Below are 18586 nucleotides of genomic sequence, written 5' to 3'. Positions count from 1 at the left end.
GATAATGACTATTTTGCGTGTAGGAATTTCCTCCCCACTACCACGCCATTGCTTCCTTCAGCAAGGAATTTCAGTTTCGCAACATTCTTCCTGCCGATTTGTAACGTAGCGAATTGCCTGGGCTGTAGGATGTGACGAGAATTTCGCAACGTGTTGGAGTTTTGCTATCAACATGACGAATTTGATTTTTGCTTTGCTTTAAATCTCATCATCAAATGAAGGAATGGATGGATGAAGCCAATTAGACAAAAGTCTCCATTGAAACCAATACCCAAAAACCATGGATGAACAGTTGGTTCAAATAAAGAACTGCATGATACATTGAAGATAACAAAGTATTTTAAACCATTCTCCCAAAAGCGCCTCATCATCCGACATCGCTGCAACGCTTGGACCGTAGAGGACCTTTAAAACATAAAAGCAATTAAAACATTCTACTGGTGATATACACATACATTGACTGAGACACATCCACATTGCAACACATTTATAGTTGTTCGTTTTTTTAGTTTTCATTTAGTAATATATATAGATATATATATTTCCGTATAAAAAAGAACAGAGTGCGACTATTGCGTGTAACAGGTAACACTACTAGCGCAGAACTCTTTTGCTCTAAAATGCTGCAGCTGCTCTCTCTTTCTCTTTCTCTTTCTCTTTCTCTCTCTCTCTCTCTCCCTCTCTCTCTCTTTCTTTCTCTTTCACTTTCTCTATCTCTTTCGGGTAACAATAAATTAATATTTAAAAAATACAAAACATGTTGAAAACGAAAAACGAACGATTAAACAAATAAATTAGCTAACCTTTATCTAAAATAACGCAGCGGCGAGCGCATCTAATTAGAGGCACATTTTTGTTTCGGTTTGTATGTGTTTTTTTTTTTTGTTTACTCTATATGAAGCTTACACGAAGCTCGAGGAAGGCTATTTTCGTTAGCTGCTCTACTCGAAACATTTCCTACCGCACTTTGCCGCCTGTTTTACCGCACGTTTTGCCTTTTCTTCTCCTAATTATGGACCATATCTTCTTTCCCAGTTCGTATGCGCACACATAAAATCCCTTTACCGTTACGCTAACATTTATAGCCTCAATATGTACGTTTTATGGAAAACCCCACCAAAATCAAACAAAATAGATCACTTGCGTGAAAAAAAAAACACGATCCGGACAGCGCAAAATCAAAAACTATAATGCAGGCCTTGTTGTGTTTCGCTTCTCGTTTTGTTTTGCTTAGCTGGAAGACAATTAATTGGTACACTTGATAATCGATCGTTTGTGGTGTGTGTTTTTTTTGTTCATCTAGTTTGGAATTGTGTGTGGGTGTGTGTGTGTGTGTGTGTGTGTAGGTTCATACTGGTAATCCTTTGGCCAACCCGATTGAGGTCGGTCTAGGTTTTTAAAATCGACAAAATGCAAATGCGACAGGTTTGCGCCTCCATCAATGCAGGGATGGCCTATCTATTCGCTACATTCGCTTAACATGTAAAGAACATACGAACAACAAAAATAACGCAAAACACCGGAATGATTATAGGAATAGGAATAGATCCCTCAGGCGTTTTTTTCCGCTCCATACTGGGGGGTTTGGTAATGAGAGCGAGGAATGCAAGAAAAATAAAGGCAGTAAACAACAATAATATCGCTAAGTTACATAGTAATCGAATGATGCAGAAAAGGAAAACATTTTTTTTCTTATTCGTTGCTATCTACATCGCCCCAATTGCTTGTTCGCTTTCAATTTACAAAAACGTGCACATAACAGGGTTTTCCAGGAGTTCTCATAGCTGTAGGAAACTTTATTGACTATTACTTACATGAAATGAACTTATTGTAATGGGAATTGGACTCTCTAGCACCCTTGTTGGACAAATCCAATAGGAATTTCCAATGAGCCTGTCCAAAAAGGGTGCCATAGAGTCGAATTTCCAACATATGAAGTTCACTTCCAATAGGAAAGAGTCTAGAAAGTGTCCCACAACTATGAGAACCGCTGGAAAACCCTGTATTGTTTCGTACCAACATATCAGCACCGGGGAAGTAGGTGGGTTGGGGCAAAAAATAAACATAATAACGATAATAAACCCCTTTTCTTCTCACGCAAGGCCTTTTTTCAATTATCAGGATTCGGTTAAAACTACGATTGCAATATATAAAGTTTAAAAAAAACCGCTCCTTCTTGGCTTTTTTCATTTCGTTCGAGCTACCATCGCATCTATAATTTGTCCTGGCTTGACTAGAATTTAAGAGTGTAATCGCAATCGTACGTCTGATTTCTACACGCGGTTTTCAGCAAACACCACCGGAAGCACAGCGCTGAACGTGGTTTGGCTCTGACTCTTCCACCGAACGGGAAAACGGCCGAGGGAAAGGAAAACGAAAGAAACGCACGCAACAAGAACAAACAAATAAAAGTAGAGCGCTACAGCCTGAAAAGTAATATGTAATAGCAAAAGGTAAATCAAGAGCATACGATACGCTTACGCGCGCGCTCGCACACGCGCCAATTACTGCGGGCACGCGGCACTTCAGGTGCTTCCTGTCTGGTACTACCTTAGCAGCAACATTATACGTCATCGTACTGTACACATAGGCGACGCGTGTCGCGTAACGCGATTAAATGGGGCTAGCAGCGGCCGACGGCGGTTCACCGGTGGTCGCCCACGTTGGCCGGTGGCGCTGCAACGGTGGCCATCGGTGCGATGCGCTGCTGCTGCTCAGCGGTTTGCGGGTGGGACGACGATTGCGGGACCGTTCTGTTCGCACCGGCACCGTCCACCAGCACCGAGCGTACCTTTCGCAGCAAGGGGAAGCTGCCCTGCTGCTGCTGCTGCTGCTGCTGCTGCTGGTCGCCGACGACAGTCCGGTCCCGGTAGAGCGCATTGTCCGCACAGTACGAGCCGAAATCGTCCGTGTTGAGGGAGAAGATCATCGCGCCGCCGAACCCGTGCGCCTTGATGTACTTCGCCTTGCACTCGAGGCTGCGCTCGTCCTCGTACGAGATCCACTCGCTGCCCGCGTACAGGTAGGGCGAGCAGCTCTCCACATCGTACACCTGGTGGACGTAGATGTTGTACCGGCGGAACCAGCAGGTCTCCGAGTACGAGGCGAAGCCGAACGTGCCGACCCGGCCGTAGCTGGACGCCGGCGCACCGATCCGCGTGTTGAACGGGTTGACGAGCGTGAAGGAGTGGCCGTAGGTCGGCAGGCCGAGTATCAGCTTGCTTTTGTCCAGCCCCGCCGACAGCCAGTAGTGCACGGAGGTGTTGATGTTGAGCGTGCCGAGCAGGGACTGTTCGTTCGCCCGCCGGTACAGCGGCGCATTAAGACCTGTGCGATGTTGAAGCAATGACAAAAAAAAAACGGAGATTAGAGGAGAGTTAACAAGGGTGTTTGCCTCACGATGTAGTTTTAAAACTTTAATGATAAACATTAATTTTTGACGAGGATCCTTTTTAATTTAAATCGTTTAAATTTACCAGAACGGCGAGGGAAGGTTTGGTGGTACAATCGTCAACTCATACGACTCAAACTAAAAGCCTTTAATGAAAACTAAGCTCACTAGTGGGTACAGGCAGGCCTTGATCGACAACAGTTGTTGTGTCAAAGAAGAAGAAGAGAAGAATAAGAAGAAGAAGAAGAATAAAAGGAAAAGGAAAAGGAAAAGGAAAAGGAAAAGGAAAAGGAAAAGGAAAAGGAAAAGGAAAAGGAAAAGGAAAAGGAAAAGGAAAAGGAAAAGGAAAAGGAAAAGGAAAAGGAAAAGGAAAAGGAAAAGGAAAAGGAAAAGGAAAAGGAAAAGGAAAAGGAAAAGGAAAAGGAAAAGGAAAAGGAAAAGGAAAAGGAAAAGGAAAAGGAAAAGGAAAAGAAAAAGGAAAAGGAAAAGGAAAAGGAAAAGGAAAAGGAAAAGGAAAAGGAAAAGGAAAAGGAAAAGGAAAAAGAAAACTTCATTAAGTCTTCCTTTTTCATTGGAATGTCTTGCATTACCTAATAAGACTATAATAAAACTCAATTAAGACTGAAAGGGCACATCTACAGAACTCTGTTAAGATTACTAGTTACCACTATTTCTAAACGTCTTGGATTTCCTGTTAATTGCTATGGATATTTTCTTGGGACGGTAATAAAGTCATAATAACGAGGTCATGAACATTTTTCACATTGATTTCTAAATGTTAACTTTTGACAAATTTTGACAAATCACTCGCGTACGAGCAGAAATCTATGCCAAGAAACGTAAGACGTTAACGCCAAATAAGAAGAAGAAGAAGACATGAAAAGCGTATTGGAAATTGCCATTGTAGACGTTTTGAAGCTTTTTAACATTTCTAATTATCAAATTAATTAATATCAATTTTCCATGTCACTTTTCGTTCGACCTTCCGTGCGTGTGCCATGATCAGGTGCTATGGCTGAAAACCGCGAAATACAATTTACGCATTTAAGAACACGTTTACAGGTTGATTAAAGCCAGCCAGCAAAACACCAACGTTAGCTTTAACAGGCAGTGGTACAAGCATCTTCAACACGTTTTAAAGGTTTTACAACTTTAAAGACTGTAGACATGTCTAAGTGTAAAAGATGTAGGAAATGTTTCTTGGGTGCACCCATATCATGTCTAAGATTGCCGCACAATTTATTCGATCCAAGCAGCTTGAGGAATCCGTAGGTAATAGTAGGGATTTGTATCGTTAAACTCGTTTTGGCAATTTAATTTAATCGTTACGATAGCGAACCAGGGTGGCATTTATGTAAAGGAAAAGAAATAGAGGGTATAATCTTTACAGTAGGATATTTTTGGAAGCTCTTGCTAAAAGCTTCGCACGAGGTGTTAACCAATGATCATCTCTACAGAGCGATGGCCGCTGGAGCTTTTGCTTCACTTCTTAACACGAAAATCGATTGAATGAATTCGGTTTTAGACTTCGACACAGTTAATCATAAAGAACGAACGACCTAGGTTCATCTAATCAACGTCCATCGGTTCTTCATAAATCATAATGTATAAATAAAAAGAACGTCCTACCCGTCGAAAAAAAGAACGTCCTGCGCTGCCAAATAATGTTCCAGATGTAACTAAAAGCTAATCGAACTCTTGGGTTTATTTTACGTTTTACCTCTATTTTTAGAGATCAAAGCTTCTTAAGAAACCTTTATTGTGCTCTGGTAAGGCCTCTTCTTGAATATGCTAGCATCATCTGGAATCCTCCTACTATTGATGGCTGTTCGAGAATTGAAAGCATTCAGCGCCTTTTTACCAGGGTTGCTTTTCGTCGTTTGTTCGGTGCTGCCTCACTACCTCCCTATGAAACGCGATTGCAGTTATTCAATCTTCACTCTTTAAGCTTCCGCCGCCAAGTGTCTCAGGCATGTTTTATTGGTGGCTTATTACTTTCTGATACTGATGCTCCTGATTTACTCTCGTCCATCTCGTTGTATGTTCCCTCTCGTTCCCTTCGTCCTCGTGATCCTCTGTCAATTGAAACACGTCATACTCTCTATACTTTCAATGATCCTATTCTATCCTGTTTCAGGTTGTTTAACCACTTTTACTATCTCTTTGATTTCGACTCCTCTCTCAACTCTTTCCGTAACCGTATTTTTTCTTCTAATTCTCTTTAATTATTCTTCTAAGTTTCATTAAGTTTTGATAGTCTCTACGTTCTACCTTTGTTTTTTTTCTTTAATTTTTTTTGCTAGGTCTAGACTAGTTTAGTTAGGTTTAGTTTTTCATGAATTATTTTGTTTATTTGTTAGGGTTTATTTAGTTTTAAGTCTGCCTTATTTAGCCTTGATGGCGGATATTGTATTAATAAATGAAATGAAATGAAATGAAATGAAATGAAATGAAATGAAATAAATAAATTAAATTCTTCTTGCGAAATGAAACCATTTACCATACTTTCATAAACTGAAATGAACGAATGAATCGTGATTCACGTTCAGTTCAGCTAAATGAAAGAACTAGTACGATCACGTTCCCGAAACTGAACCGAATCGCACAAGCCTAGTACATACCCGTCTGTGGCACGTCCGACGAGTAGAAGTGGTAATCGTACGTCATTAGGTTGACGTAGTCTGCGTAGCTGTTGATTTCGCCCACATCGTACGCCATGTACGCGATCGTTTCCTGGGGCGCCACCGCCACGCTCAGTATGTACGTCCGGTGCTCCCGCTGGTACTCGCGCCGTATCTCGTGCAGCAGCTGGGAAAAGTGCATCCGCCGCTTGCCGCCACTGTCCGGGAACTCCCAGTCGAGGTCGACCCCGTCGAGCTGGTACCGCTCGAGTGTCGCCTTCACCGACTGGATGAACAGCTTGCGCGTTGCGTGGTTCTCCACCATCGTGGCGAAGCCGCCGACGCTCGCCCCCCCGACCCACAGCAGTATGCGCAGGGCGGGGTTGGCGCGCCGCAGCTGCCTCGTGCGCACCAGCGCCTCCCGCACGTTATCGTCGATGAACAGCGTGTTGTTGACGATGTCGATGATGCCGATGTTCAGGTGGGTGCAGAGGTGCGGATCGATCTGCTCCGGCTGCAGTATGTGCCGGAGCGCTTGCCCGGTGGCGCCGCGCGCCTGCAGATCGGGCGTCGTGTAGTAGCACACGATCTTCGGGCTGGGCGGCAGCCCATTCATCGCCTCCTTCGAGTAGATGTAGTTGCCAAAGCGCGACGGGAAGATGCGCTCACTGTCCAGCTGCTTGACGCGCACCGGCTCGGCCGGCTTCGGCCGGGAATCGTTGGCCAGGCCGAACAGACGGCCCGGCAGCACGGTGGAACCGTCCGTCGCGTAAATGCTTCGCACGATTGTTTCGGGCGGCGGCGGCGGCACACTGTCCTGACCGTTTGGCAGCGGCCCCGGCTGCTGCTGCTGCTGCTGCTGCTGCTGCTGCTGTCGGAGCGTTTGGCGCAGCGCTTCCTCATACAGTACGAGTCGATTTCGCCAGTGAAGCGAGACATCTAGGGAAAAAAACGTAAAGGAAAAGACGAACACAGAACATTAGAACGCTAAAAAAAGAACCACAAAAATTGACCTAAATCATTCGCAAAAAAAAAACGGCACGAAACGCTTACCTAAAAGAGCCGGTGGTATAATCAGATTCTGCCGATAGATCATCGTCCAGGTCGCGTACACCGTCAGGCTGGACATGGCACAGAGCGCGACCAGCAGGCAGCTCTGTATGTACGTATGTTGCCGCCTGTAACGGGGCGAGCGCGGTCATAAAATCAAATCAATACACCCATTAGCAAATGAAAAATGGCTACCTAATCCTGCGTAAGAAGCAACGAGAAAACGACACACACAAAAAAAAAAACACAACAATCCCTAAAACCAGCGAGCATGTAGCGTAACCGACGGGGGGCTTGGCATTATTATCGCCCCACACGCAATCGCAAAATCTGTGCGTTTCTTTGTGTGTTTTTTTTAACTAGCTCATAAAACATATAATGAAGGGTAACATTGTTTAAGGCATAATATTGAACAGTTGCCAGCACTGTTATTTTAAAACCCTCCCCCTAACCCCACAACCTTCGCTGCGGGATGTTCGAGGGTGCAATAACACCTAAAACCACAAGGCAGTCTCTCTCTCTCTTTCTCTCTATCTCTCTCTCGTTCGGCCCTTTTCAATTAGTTCTTCACCCTGGCCCAGGGAGATCGGGTTGCGGCGGCGATACGCTACCGATGACGCTTCATGCCAGCAAGCGCGTGAAATGCGAACAGCAAACTCTCATCCCCCATCCCCAATCAATTGCTCGTACTGCAGCTTTGGGTGCGTCCCAAAAATTTCTAGAGGCTCGTCGCTGCCAAGGGCCAGTTGTCAGTGGTTAGCAGGCGGTGCGAAGCCAAAAACAATCAAAATATGGCCAAAATCGCGACCCGTGTGAACTGGTGGAGGACCTGCCCGATTCCGATTCCGTGTTTGGAATCATTTTCCGGAGCCAATTCCATTGCTGGAATCAATTCCGATTCCGGTGCCGATTCCAGAACTGATCACGGAGTCAAATCCGGTGTTGACTCCGAAACCGATTCCGGAGACGACTCCGAATCCGGAATCGAATCCGATGCCGAATCCGGAGTTGACTCCGGTGCCGATTCCGGAGACGACTCCGGAGCCGATTCCGGAGTTGATTCCGAATCCAGAATCGAATCCAGAATCGATTCCGGAATCGAGATCGGCTCTGGTATCAGAATCGACTCCGGAATCGGAATCGACCTAAGAATCCCAATTTATTTGGGGAACGGAATCAGAGTTGCCTTCTGAATTGGGTCATCATCATCATCATCCAGAATTGGAATTTGGTCCGGAAAGAGAATCAGCTCTTGAATTGAAACAAAACGTTTCAGAAGCGAAATCAATAAGAAAATCTCCATGAGAATGGATCGTTTACTGGTAAATTTGTATTTTTTTGCGACTATCGATGCGTTGCGTTTCCGAAAACTGATTGCGAACCTACAATCCGGAATCAATTCCAGCAAACTTTGAACTTAGCCGGAATCGATTCCGAAGAAAGCTTCCGGAATCAATTCCGACGGTACCGATTTGGTAGAATTTGGTTTCAAATGGTAAAATCCGTATAATACGTAATATTACTCGAACAGTTTACATTTTGCAAAAGCATTTTGTGCAGCGAATCATTTGGTCCATAATCAATGTCGTTATCAGTTGAATGAGCTATTGTACGTTTCAGCGGTTACGGTGGCACTTAAAATATAATGAACAATAAATATAATTTCCTATCTTTAGAGTTAATTTTACACAAAATGCTACTGTACTGTTAAAGCAAGATTACTAAAGCCGAATTGTCCATCACGCTTTTTGTGGCTCTTTAATTGCCGACGAATTTTGCCGACCCCTGGTGCACCGCAAACGCTGTTACGCTAGAGCGCTGGCAACTATCCAGCAGGATACGCTTTAAGGGATAGACCGGATGGTACGATATAACCACCGGGCACGGCAGCGTTCGATGAAGTGTGTTAAATCGTCACCTTCGATTGGATTGGTTTTGAAATGTTTGTTTTAAAAACGATTTGTCCCTTTGTGGTTTAAATTAGCGTGCTTCGCTCAATGCAAGCGTGCAGCTTTGCGGCAATATAATCACAAATTGTTCAAAACATCAAAACCAATAATGACTGGCAGAATTCTTCCCCCCAGGCAATCGCGTTATCGCGACAGTCGCACCTAGATGGGGATGGGCGAAAGCAAATTAAATGTTACCTCAGCTTCGTATCCTCCTTCAGCAGCTCGTACTTGCCCTGCTGCTTCGACATGTTTGCCTGTCCGCGGTTCCGATCACTCCGATACAGCGGCCGAACCAGTTACACCGGGGTATGATGCACTCGATCCGGCTGCTCTAGGTGCACCGGCAGTAGGGCTTGTTGCGGCCGACCCGTACTTGTGGCGGATCGGGGACGGGTGCGATTTAATTGCGCGTTTAGCTCGACCAACAGCAGTCCAGCAGCAGCCCGGTCGAGAGGAGCTGCATTTCGTACCGCGTGAGCGATGGTTTCAAGCTCGCGTTCGCTGCGCTGCGACAGTTTGGACGGAGAGCACCCTTGAATGAACAAAGCGAATAGAAAGCGGGGAGGAGGGAGGAAACGTTAGAAAGCGTTGCGTGTGTCCGCTTGCCGGTGTGCGGAGGGGACCAGCAGCACTGTTTACATAGACGGGCGTGATAATGGGATGGGACGGGTCTTTCTGCTGTAGATTAGAACGATCGCGCGAGCACTGCTTGTTGTTCCTTAGCGCACATGGTCAAGGCACAACGCGACGAAACGCGGAAGCATCTGTTCGACAGCCGTTTGCTTGATTAGTGCGCAACAATGTAATGCATTTGTTCCCCTCCACATTTCGATACACCACCAATGCACTTGCACTTGCTCACCAGAGAGCCGTCGCTTCCGGGATACTGGAAGCTTGCGATGCTTCTTTTCGTTTTGTTTTTCTTCTAATTATTCACAAAAACAACATACCCCAGTGGCTGCTGGACTTAAGAACGAACCTTCACTTTATCCTGGCTGGAGCGCGTCCAGCTATTTGGCCTGCTGCGCCAACTTTCTTCGCCAACTACTTTTGCTTTTTGTTAGAATCTTTGCGAAGGGCTGGGCTTTATGCGTCGTGTGTGTTGTTCTTTCCCCTCCCTAGCTAGCCCAACTATGTCTCTGGTTGCCCGGGGTCTGCGAGCTGCAATCCGTTGCGGGAAACTACAATTGTTCTACGGCACACACGGAACCACGGTATCACAAAGCGAACACTTTACCTTGGGCTGCCTTGGGTGCTGCGGGATGCTTGTTTTGACAGGAGAGTCTTGTGTATCGTTTTTTTGCCGTTGAGGGAGACATACCTACAAACTCGGCCGCCTACGTGTGTATGGGTGTGTGAGTGTAGGCAAGAGCAGTGTGACCAGATTATTTTGGCGGTTTTCGGTAGGAGCAAGCCTAGGTGACAACTGTTTTACATTTTTAGTTTAAACTCCTCCTGAACAGCTCGATTTAACCCATTGCCTTATATAAACGCTTGAAAACCTGGGTGTGTGAGTGAACAACAATGTGTTGAAGCGTTGAAGTTTATGTCAGAACTTCGGTAGAAGCCGAACAAACAAGTAAGATGAGTAAGAAGAAATAAACACAGACAAACAAGATGAGTAAGAAGAAATAAACGATCTATCCAGGAGTATCAGAATAGCGGAGAAACGAAGGGAAAATAACAAAACAACGTGAAAGAGTGTTTAATAATAAACTTTTTGTTTAATGCGGATTGAAGAGTGCGCAAACATGCATGCGCAATGTCACTTGGGAGGACTATGTAGGAACGAAGTTAACCCAAGTGCCACAAATCCACTAAACGACCACTAAACGGCTTCTAAACGACTCAAGTTCTCTACCTAAACGGAATATAGAAAGACTTCGTTTAGCAGACGGCAAACGACTCATGCATTCTAAAAATAGCGAAAAAGATGGTGGCGCACTCTGTTGGTGGGATACCCCAACCAGTTGACAGGTCGCTTGGAGGAGAGTTTTCTCATTTCCTCTGTACTGTTGTATGGTGTCGCATTGAAGTTATGCATCGCTAGAACTAGAACGGCGATACGCTTGTTTAAATACTAAACTCCAACAGAAACCACCAGTACTGAAGCAAGTGAGATTCGAATAATGGTCGTTGGTGTTGATACCCACGTATCTGACCACACGACCATTGATATAGATTTTTGCTCAGAAAGTTAGAGGGCTATATAGGTCATGATAAGATGAAACTTGTCGAAACACATTGCAAGAAAAGGATAGCAATATAATGATGAGTTGTAATACGCCATCTATTGATCAAACCAATGAAGCTGTGGAGCTTTCATTTTTTTACTATGGATATTCAATTTTCCAGTCGTTTAAGCTTAATCTGTGGCGCTTGGGAAGTAATATCCCAAGTGCCACAAATCGACTAAACGACCACTAAACGGCTTCTAAACGACTCAAGCTCTCTACCTAAACGGAATATAGAAAGACTTCGTTTAGCAGACGGCAAACGACTCATGCTTTCTAAAAATAGCGAAAAAGCTGGTGGCGCTCTCTGTTGCTGGGAAACCCAACCAGTGGGAGCTTCCTTGCTTGAAGAGCTTTCTCATTTCCTCTGTACTGTTGTATGGTTTCGCATTGAAGTTATGCATCTCTAAAACTAGAACGGCGATACCCCAAATAGCAAGCTCGGACTCCATAGCTGATTTGAGGCTGTTTAACGAAAAATCGTTCCGATGTCGTACTTTATGGGTAGGAGAAAGCTCTCAAAGTGAGGAAAGCGCTCCACTGATTGAGTATCTCACCAACAGATGGCGCTTCCAGTTTTTTTTTTGCTATTTTTAGAATGCATAAGTTGTTCACCGTCTGCTAAACGAAGTGTTTCTATATTCCATTTAGGTAGAGAGCTTGAGCCGTTTAGAACCCGTTTAGTGATCGTTTAGTGGATTTGCGGCACTTGGGTAATCCGTGGCGCTCGGGTAAGGCCTTAAATGCCTTCTAAATGCCTCCAAAACCGCTTAATGCCGGTAGGGAGTTAGTCTTTTTGGAGTCAATAAGCACAGAAATATTTATAAAAGCAAAATAAACATTTGTGATTTAATTTTAGCGATTAAATTCGATTTTTTTCAACATTGTTCCAAAAGTCTCATCTCGGCGCTTTTCGGAGCTTCTACACACATCGGCGTGAGAAGCCGGTTGTCAATTCTCTTTCAGCCATCTCTCACCTGCAGCCTCGGTGTATGTAGAAACGCTCTCTCGGGGACTGCCTGTATTTCTGGTCACCCTGGGCGAAAGAGCGTAAGAAGGAAACAGTCAGGAAAACGTACACCGCGAAGAGAATGAGAGGAAAACGAGTTGCTAGATTTAAGAGCAAGCATAATGTTAGGAAGGAAAAGCATGATTGATTTAATAATCACAAAGCATAAATAAAGCAAATTAACATGTAAATACCGCACTTGTATCGTTTCCCTGGTTCTATACTGTCAAACACACACACACCCATTCAACATGGCGTCGCGGAACAGACGTTGCAATTGAAGCTGAACCAATCTGTTCGTAGCTTTATCGTGCTTGAATACCTGCCGAAGCTTATTAACAATTATCGGGAAATATTTTCATATTAAATTAAGCAATTTTAAAACATTGCTTTTCTCCCCTCCCATTTCGCTCCATTCCAACCGCAACCGTGGTGTAGCCAAGGTGTAACTCATCTGTCAAAGAGCCGCTGGAACTTGACAGTTGAACGCGATGACAGGCCAACAGACAAAAAAAGAAAAGAAAAGAAAAAGAAAAAAACGCCGATGTGCCACGCCAGAAAGTTACACTGTATTTGAGCTGGAGGGTGAACTGCACCAGAAAACGCCGGCTTTTTTCCGGAGGAACACAAAATCACACACACTCACACGCGCTGAACAACCGCAGCTGCGCCAGCAAAAAAAGTTCCCGGGGCAAACAGCGGATAGTGCCTGTCCTCCCTATACCGATCGGTTCGTGCCGCCTCTTCGACTGTACACGGCTCTGTGTGTGGCCGCTGTGTGTGTTTTGGCTCCCGCTGCGATTATTGACCGAGTCGCCCGGAGGGGGAGGTCACGAAATGCCACTATCAACTACGGGGTTTTGATGGGCAACAATAGTAGTAGCAGCAGCAGCAACAACAACAGCGATAGCAAACGAAACCGGGTGGCCGGAAGATAGAAAACAACAACAGCTTCCCGAGGCCGGCATCGTCACCGAGCGGGCGCTTCCCGAGCCGGAACGTCTAGTCATCAAACGGCCCAAACCGTATCGTTTGGGGGAAGCGAAGCGGAAACGAACGACCGGGCACCACAGCCGCACTACCGGGCCGGCCGGCGAAACGCGCACGCAAGTGGTGCAGCAGAACAAGATTAGCCAGCTTCGCGATGGATCAAGTGTCGAAGCTACGCATGAACCTGGAGAAGCAGGAAAGCCTCATCAAGCTGGGCATCCTGACGACGGCGGCTATTCTGTGTAAGTGGGAATGGTTTTTTTTTTCTTCTGTTTTGTCTGTGCACGCAGTCTTTTGCACGCTCCCTAAATTTAATTCCAAGTCACTGTGATGTGGCTTGCAAGGAAAAAGGGAGCGTAATATCCAATTGAGTTTGTATAAATTTCTTATAATTAGCATTTTAAGTAGTGATGAGAACAATGCAGTTTTCGTCGGAATCGATTCCCACTAGCTCCGAAGTTTTCTGGAATCGATTCCGGATTGTAGGTCCGGAATAAGTTTCCGGAATCGACTCGGGATTCATTTTCTTGAATCAGCTTCGGAATTGCCTCCGATATTAGAATCGGCTTCGAAATAGGAGACGGTTTTGCATCTCCATAAGACCATAGACGTTTGGATTCAATGATGCTACAAAGAATCACTTACTTGAATTTAAGAACGGACTCTCATTCCGAAGCTAATTCTATTTCTGGAGTCAATTTTGATTCCGTTACCGGAGCAAATTGTGATTTCCAGTTAAATTCCGATTCCGGAGCATATTTAGATTCTCACCGTAGCGGTCGGTTGCCTCAAAATCGACTGCAAAACGCATTTACAAGTGTTTAATAATTGCTTTAATGTGTACCTTCTTCCCGTTTTTTTTTCTTCCTTGCACCACCACTCCTTCAGCCTTCTCCACGCGCCTGTTCTCCGTCCTGCGGTTCGAGAGCGTCATCCACGAATTCGATCCGTACTTTAACTACCGCACCACGAAGCATCTGGCCGAGCAGGGCTTCTACAACTTCCACAACTGGTTCGATGATCGCGCCTGGTACCCGCTCGGGCGCATCATCGGCGGCACCATTTACCCGGGGCTGATGGTGACGTCCGCCGTCCTGTACCGGCTGATGTGGCTCGCCAACATTACGGTCGACATCCGGAACGTGTGCGTCTTTCTCGCGCCGTTCTTCTCCTCCCTCACCACCATCGTGACGTACCTGCTGACGAAGGAGATACACAGCAGCGGTGCCGGGTTGGTGGCCGGCGCGATGATCTCGATCGTGCCGGGGTACATCTCCCGGTCGGTCGCCGGCTCGTACGATAACGAGGGCATCGCGATCTTCTGCATGCTGCTGACGTACTACACCTGGATCAAGGCGGTCAAGACCGGCGCGATCCTGTGGGCGACGCTGGCCGCCCTCGCCTACTTCTACATGGTGTCGTCCTGGGGCGGGTACGTGTTTCTCATCAACCTGATCCCGCTGCACGTGCTCGCGCTGATGGCGACCGGGCGCTTCACGCACCGCGTCTACATCGCGTACAGCACGCTCTACACGATCGGCACCATCCTGTCGATGCAGATCTCGTTCGTCGGCTTCCAGCCGGTCCAGAGCTCGGAGCACATGCTGGCGTTCGGCGTGTTCGGGCTCTGCCAGCTGCACGCGTTCGTCGACTACGTGCGGTCGGCCGTGCCGAAGGAGCACTTCGACACGCTGTTCCAGGCGCTGATCGTGACGATCGCGTCGGTCGTGGCGCTGACCGGGCTCGCCCTCACCGTCACCGGGAAGATATCGCCCTGGACCGGGCGCTTCTACTCGCTGCTCGATCCGTCCTACGCGAAGAACCACATCCCGATCATCGCCTCCGTGTCCGAGCATCAGCCGACGTCCTGGTCGTCCTTCTACTTCGATCTGCAGATACTGGTGTTTCTCTTTCCCGCCGGTCTCTACTTTTGCTTCTCCAAGCTGTCCGACGCGAACATCTTCATCATCCTGTACGGCGTGACCAGCATCTACTTTGCCGGCGTGATGGTGCGCCTGATGCTGGTGCTGGCCCCCGTCATGTGCATCCTGTCCGGCATTGCCATCTCGCACCTGCTGACCAAGTACATCCGCAACATGGAGGTGGGCGGGCCTGGGCTGGCGCCCGTGCCCGAGAACAGCAGCAACCGCAAGGCGAAGGCCCGGTACGAGCAGCAATCGTCCGTGAAGAACGAGGTCGCGATCGGGTTCGTGCTGCTGGTCACCTTCCTGCTCGTCACCTACACGTTCCACTGCACCTGGGTCACGTCCGAGGCATACAGCTCGCCCAGCATCGTGCTGAGTGCGCGGTCGCAAGACGGCGGCCGTATTATTTTCGACGACTTCCGCGAGGCGTACTACTGGCTGAAGATGAACACTCCAGAGGTATGGATTTTTATATTGTTTTTTAAAAATAGTTTCGCCTCTGTGTTCTGAATTATTCGATGTTTTTTTTTAATGTTAGAAAAGTTTACAAACTAATTTATGAATACCCTTAAAAAAAGATAATTCAGAACAGGAGCAAACAGCTAAATGTTTAAAAACAATAATTTAAGTCTTGATGAAAACAGTTTAAATTCGAGTTTGATCGTGTCATGAAGACAGTTGATTTGCGTACGTAAGTCCTGTACTCACGCACACCGATCGAACGATGATTGTTGGCACTTTGATCGCTGATCGTACCTTCGGGTACCCTGCTTTCGGAGTGATGCTGTTTGTTTGCCGCAAGTAACGTCTTCTAAAAATATCCCTTTTTCTCTCTTCTCGTGTGCGACTCCGCCACCACAGGATGCACGTGTAATGTCCTGGTGGGATTATGGCTACCAAATCACGGCAATGGCCAACCGTACGATACTGGTGGACAACAACACCTGGAACAATACGCACATTTCGCGCGTCGGCCAAGCGATGGCATCGACCGAGGAGAAGGCGTACGAGATCATGAAGGAGCTGGACGTCGACTACGTGCTGGTCATATTCGGTGGACTGACGGGCTACTCGTCTGATGGTGAGGCGGGATTTTTGTTCTTGTTTTGGTTTTGGGCAGAGCAAAGTAGTGTTGGGTTTCATGAATCTATCGTTGAAATGCATTCATATGAATTTTCAGTGATGAGTGATTCGAATCTCGAATCGACTCTTCAAAGATTCATGTATCTTCAAAGAGTTATGAATCACCAAGAACTCTTGAATCTTGAAAGATTCATGAATCTTCAATTCTTGATCTATAATTCTTGATTCTTTGAGATTCATAAATCAGTTAATTCCTATTCGTTTGCTTTTCTGCTGCTCAACACAGACATCAACAAGTTCCTGTGGATGGTGCGCATCGGCGGCAGTACGGACCGGGGCGCCCACATCAAGGAGATGGACTATTACGCGCCGAGCGGTGACTTCCGGATCGACAAGGAGGGTTCGCCGGTGCTGCTCAACTGTCTGATGTACAAGATGTGCTACTACCGGTTCGGGCAGGTCTACACCGAGGGTGGCAAAGCGCCCGGGTACGATCGGGTACGGGGTGCCGAGATCGGCAACAAGGACTTTGAGCTGGATGTGCTCGAGGAGGCATACACGACCGAACACTGGCTGGTGCGAATCTACAAGGTGAAGGATCTCAGCAACCGTGGTGTCTAATTGGCTGCGTCAGCAGCTGCAACAACAACCCTTCGCTTTATGTCGATTTGCTCGAGTCGGGTTGCGTAGTCATAGAACTCCCCCTACTTAACATTACTTCTTCTTCTCTCTCTCTATAAACGATCGGTTTGCATCCCAGCCGTAAGTTGAATATGTTTCCCTACAAAAGCATACACCCACCCCACACAACACCTCATTTACGACCGCTGCCTTAAACGATGCAAACAAACAAACATACAAAACACACACACACATATATACAGGGGACAGTTTATTGAATTGAAGGATTCTATTTTGTTAATTCTGTATTGTAAGAATTTCCCCTTTTTTTGCTATGGTTTATTGCAACACTCCAGCAGTTGATATTGTACGCAAGATTGAATGCATTTATTAGTTTTGATCATGATCATACCAGTGGTTTAGGGCCTCCCTCCCGGAAATTAGGGCCAACACGCCCATGGTTCGATGTGTGACCAATGGAATTAGTCTGCGCGACCGTTTGAAACGCACAACGCAATTTGGCCGCCCGTCCCGGTCAGTAGAGCATAGTGTTATCCCACTCACTTAAGGACTTTGCATTGGGAGGCAGTTTTTTTTGCTTTAGTTTAATTAGGACACCATTCCACAAAACACACACACACACACATAAAGACGAAAAAAAAAACCATCCACAAACAGAGCAAGAACAAAGCACGAGAGCAATAGGTAAAATGGTGGTGAAGCTGGAAATTCACAGTGTGTACTGCCGTCACGCCACACCGGGAAATCAAAAAACAAGTATCTTTTCCTACAAATTAAAAGCAAATAATAAAAAAACACACTTGAATTAAATATTTTACAATAAACTTACTGGCGTGTAGTTATTTTGCTGTAATGTTTGCATTGAAAAAAAGGACAACAATTTGTTGACTTTTCTTGAGTTCTGGACAACAATTTGTTGAAGACTTTCTGGACAAAATTTGACACCTCTATCAGTAGAACTCTAACCGTGCGGGCCAAAAAAGTGAAGAAACTTGGATTAGAAGCGTGCGCAATGAAAGAACGGCAGTATGTGAACGTTGTATAAGCCAACTACATCATCTAAGACATCACTAGGCAACAGTCAGAGCATCGAAAGAACTCCCGGTTTTGAATGGCCGGACGACCCTGAACGTTTTGAGGATCCAATCAAAGCTGAAAATAAAGATCGAGGGACAAGTCGCTACATCGCTCCGTTCCCTTGGCAGGAAGGTCGATGCAACCGGCCAAACAGTGAAGTAGTACCTGGGGAACATGAACAAACATATCAGAAATCGTATCCACTGGCTTCGTAACGGCAAGCAATGACACCAAAACTCAATGCGATCTATTTTAGATGAATTACGACAGAATTTCGATATGACACCGTAATGCACGAACATCTCCAGGGAGATGCCTGTGCTGTGTACCATCGAGAATTTCTGGTCCCACATGACGCGAAGGCTCTACTCCAACAATTTTGTTGCAAAAACTTAGGAGGAGTTGATCAAAATCAAAGGTAGATCTTAAAACACGCCTGCAAGCATGTCTTTGTGCACCACGGCCAAAATTCCGGATAACTGGCGACAGCCAGATCACAAGGTAGCAGATGTATCTTTGCAATAAAGCTTTAATCCCAAAGGATGTTTATAGTAAGAAATGATCGCTCTTAGTTTTTTTCCTACAGCCATCTTATACTACGCATACTTCATT

The 18586-nt window shown here is 46.1% G+C and overlaps 2 protein-coding genes across 4 annotated transcripts; one reads left to right on the top strand and one right to left on the bottom strand.

Annotated features, from left to right (window-relative positions):
* Positions 1-486: 486 nt before the first annotated feature.
* Positions 487-10362, bottom strand: LOC1271808 (chitinase-3-like protein 2). 3 transcript variants are annotated; one of them, XM_061648573.1, is made up of 5 exons: positions 10252-10362; positions 9210-9546; positions 7066-7190; positions 6013-6951; positions 487-3327 (listed from the first exon to the last, which is right to left on the bottom strand). In XM_061648573.1, the coding sequence occupies exons 2-5, from the start codon at positions 9260-9262 to the stop codon at positions 2645-2647; spliced, it is 1800 nt and encodes a 599-aa protein (XP_061504557.1). In that variant the 5' UTR covers positions 9263-9546; positions 10252-10362; the 3' UTR covers positions 487-2644. The 3 variants fall into 3 exon arrangements, with proteins under 3 accessions (XP_061504557.1, XP_061504547.1, XP_310662.6); XM_061648563.1 differs by having other exon boundaries at positions 9994-10344; XM_310662.6 differs by having other exon boundaries at positions 9965-10336.
* A 2390-nt stretch (positions 10363-12752) lies between these two features.
* On the top strand, positions 12753-17721 carry LOC1271811 (dolichyl-diphosphooligosaccharide--protein glycosyltransferase subunit STT3A). The gene is made up of 4 exons (XM_310665.5): positions 12753-13489; positions 14136-15631; positions 16034-16253; positions 16542-17721. The coding sequence occupies exons 1-4, from the start codon at positions 13402-13404 to the stop codon at positions 16874-16876; spliced, it is 2139 nt and encodes a 712-aa protein (XP_310665.3). The 5' UTR covers positions 12753-13401; the 3' UTR covers positions 16877-17721.
* The last annotated feature ends 865 nt before the right edge of the window (positions 17722-18586 follow it).

This window comes from Anopheles gambiae, chromosome X, assembly GCF_943734735.2.
Source record: "Anopheles gambiae chromosome X, idAnoGambNW_F1_1, whole genome shotgun sequence".
Taxonomy (NCBI): domain Eukaryota; kingdom Metazoa; phylum Arthropoda; class Insecta; order Diptera; family Culicidae; genus Anopheles; species Anopheles gambiae.
The sequence above is the reverse complement of the archived record's forward strand: the minus strand, read 5'-3'. Positions and strand labels throughout refer to the sequence as shown.

Bases quoted from the DNA above. Each gene is read 5' to 3' on its own strand.
- LOC1271808 (XM_061648573.1), bottom strand. From the start codon at position 9,262: ATGTCGAAGCAGCAGGGCAAGTACGAGCTGCTGAAGGAGGATACGAAG. The intron at 7,191-9,209 runs GTAACATTTAAT...GCCCCGTTACAG, and splicing joins AAGGAGGATACGAAGCTGAG to GCGGCAACATACGTACATAC. The intron at 3,328-6,012 runs GTATGTACTAGG...AACATCGCACAG, and splicing joins GTCGGACGTGCCACAGACGG to GTCTTAATGCGCCGCTGTAC.
- LOC1271811 (XM_310665.5), top strand. From the start codon at position 13,402: ATGGATCAAGTGTCGAAGCTACGCATGAACCTGGAGAAGCAGGAAAGC. The intron at 13,490-14,135 runs GTAAGTGGGAAT...CCACTCCTTCAG, and splicing joins GACGACGGCGGCTATTCTGT to CCTTCTCCACGCGCCTGTTC. The intron at 15,632-16,033 runs GTATGGATTTTT...CCGCCACCACAG, and splicing joins TGAAGATGAACACTCCAGAG to GATGCACGTGTAATGTCCTG.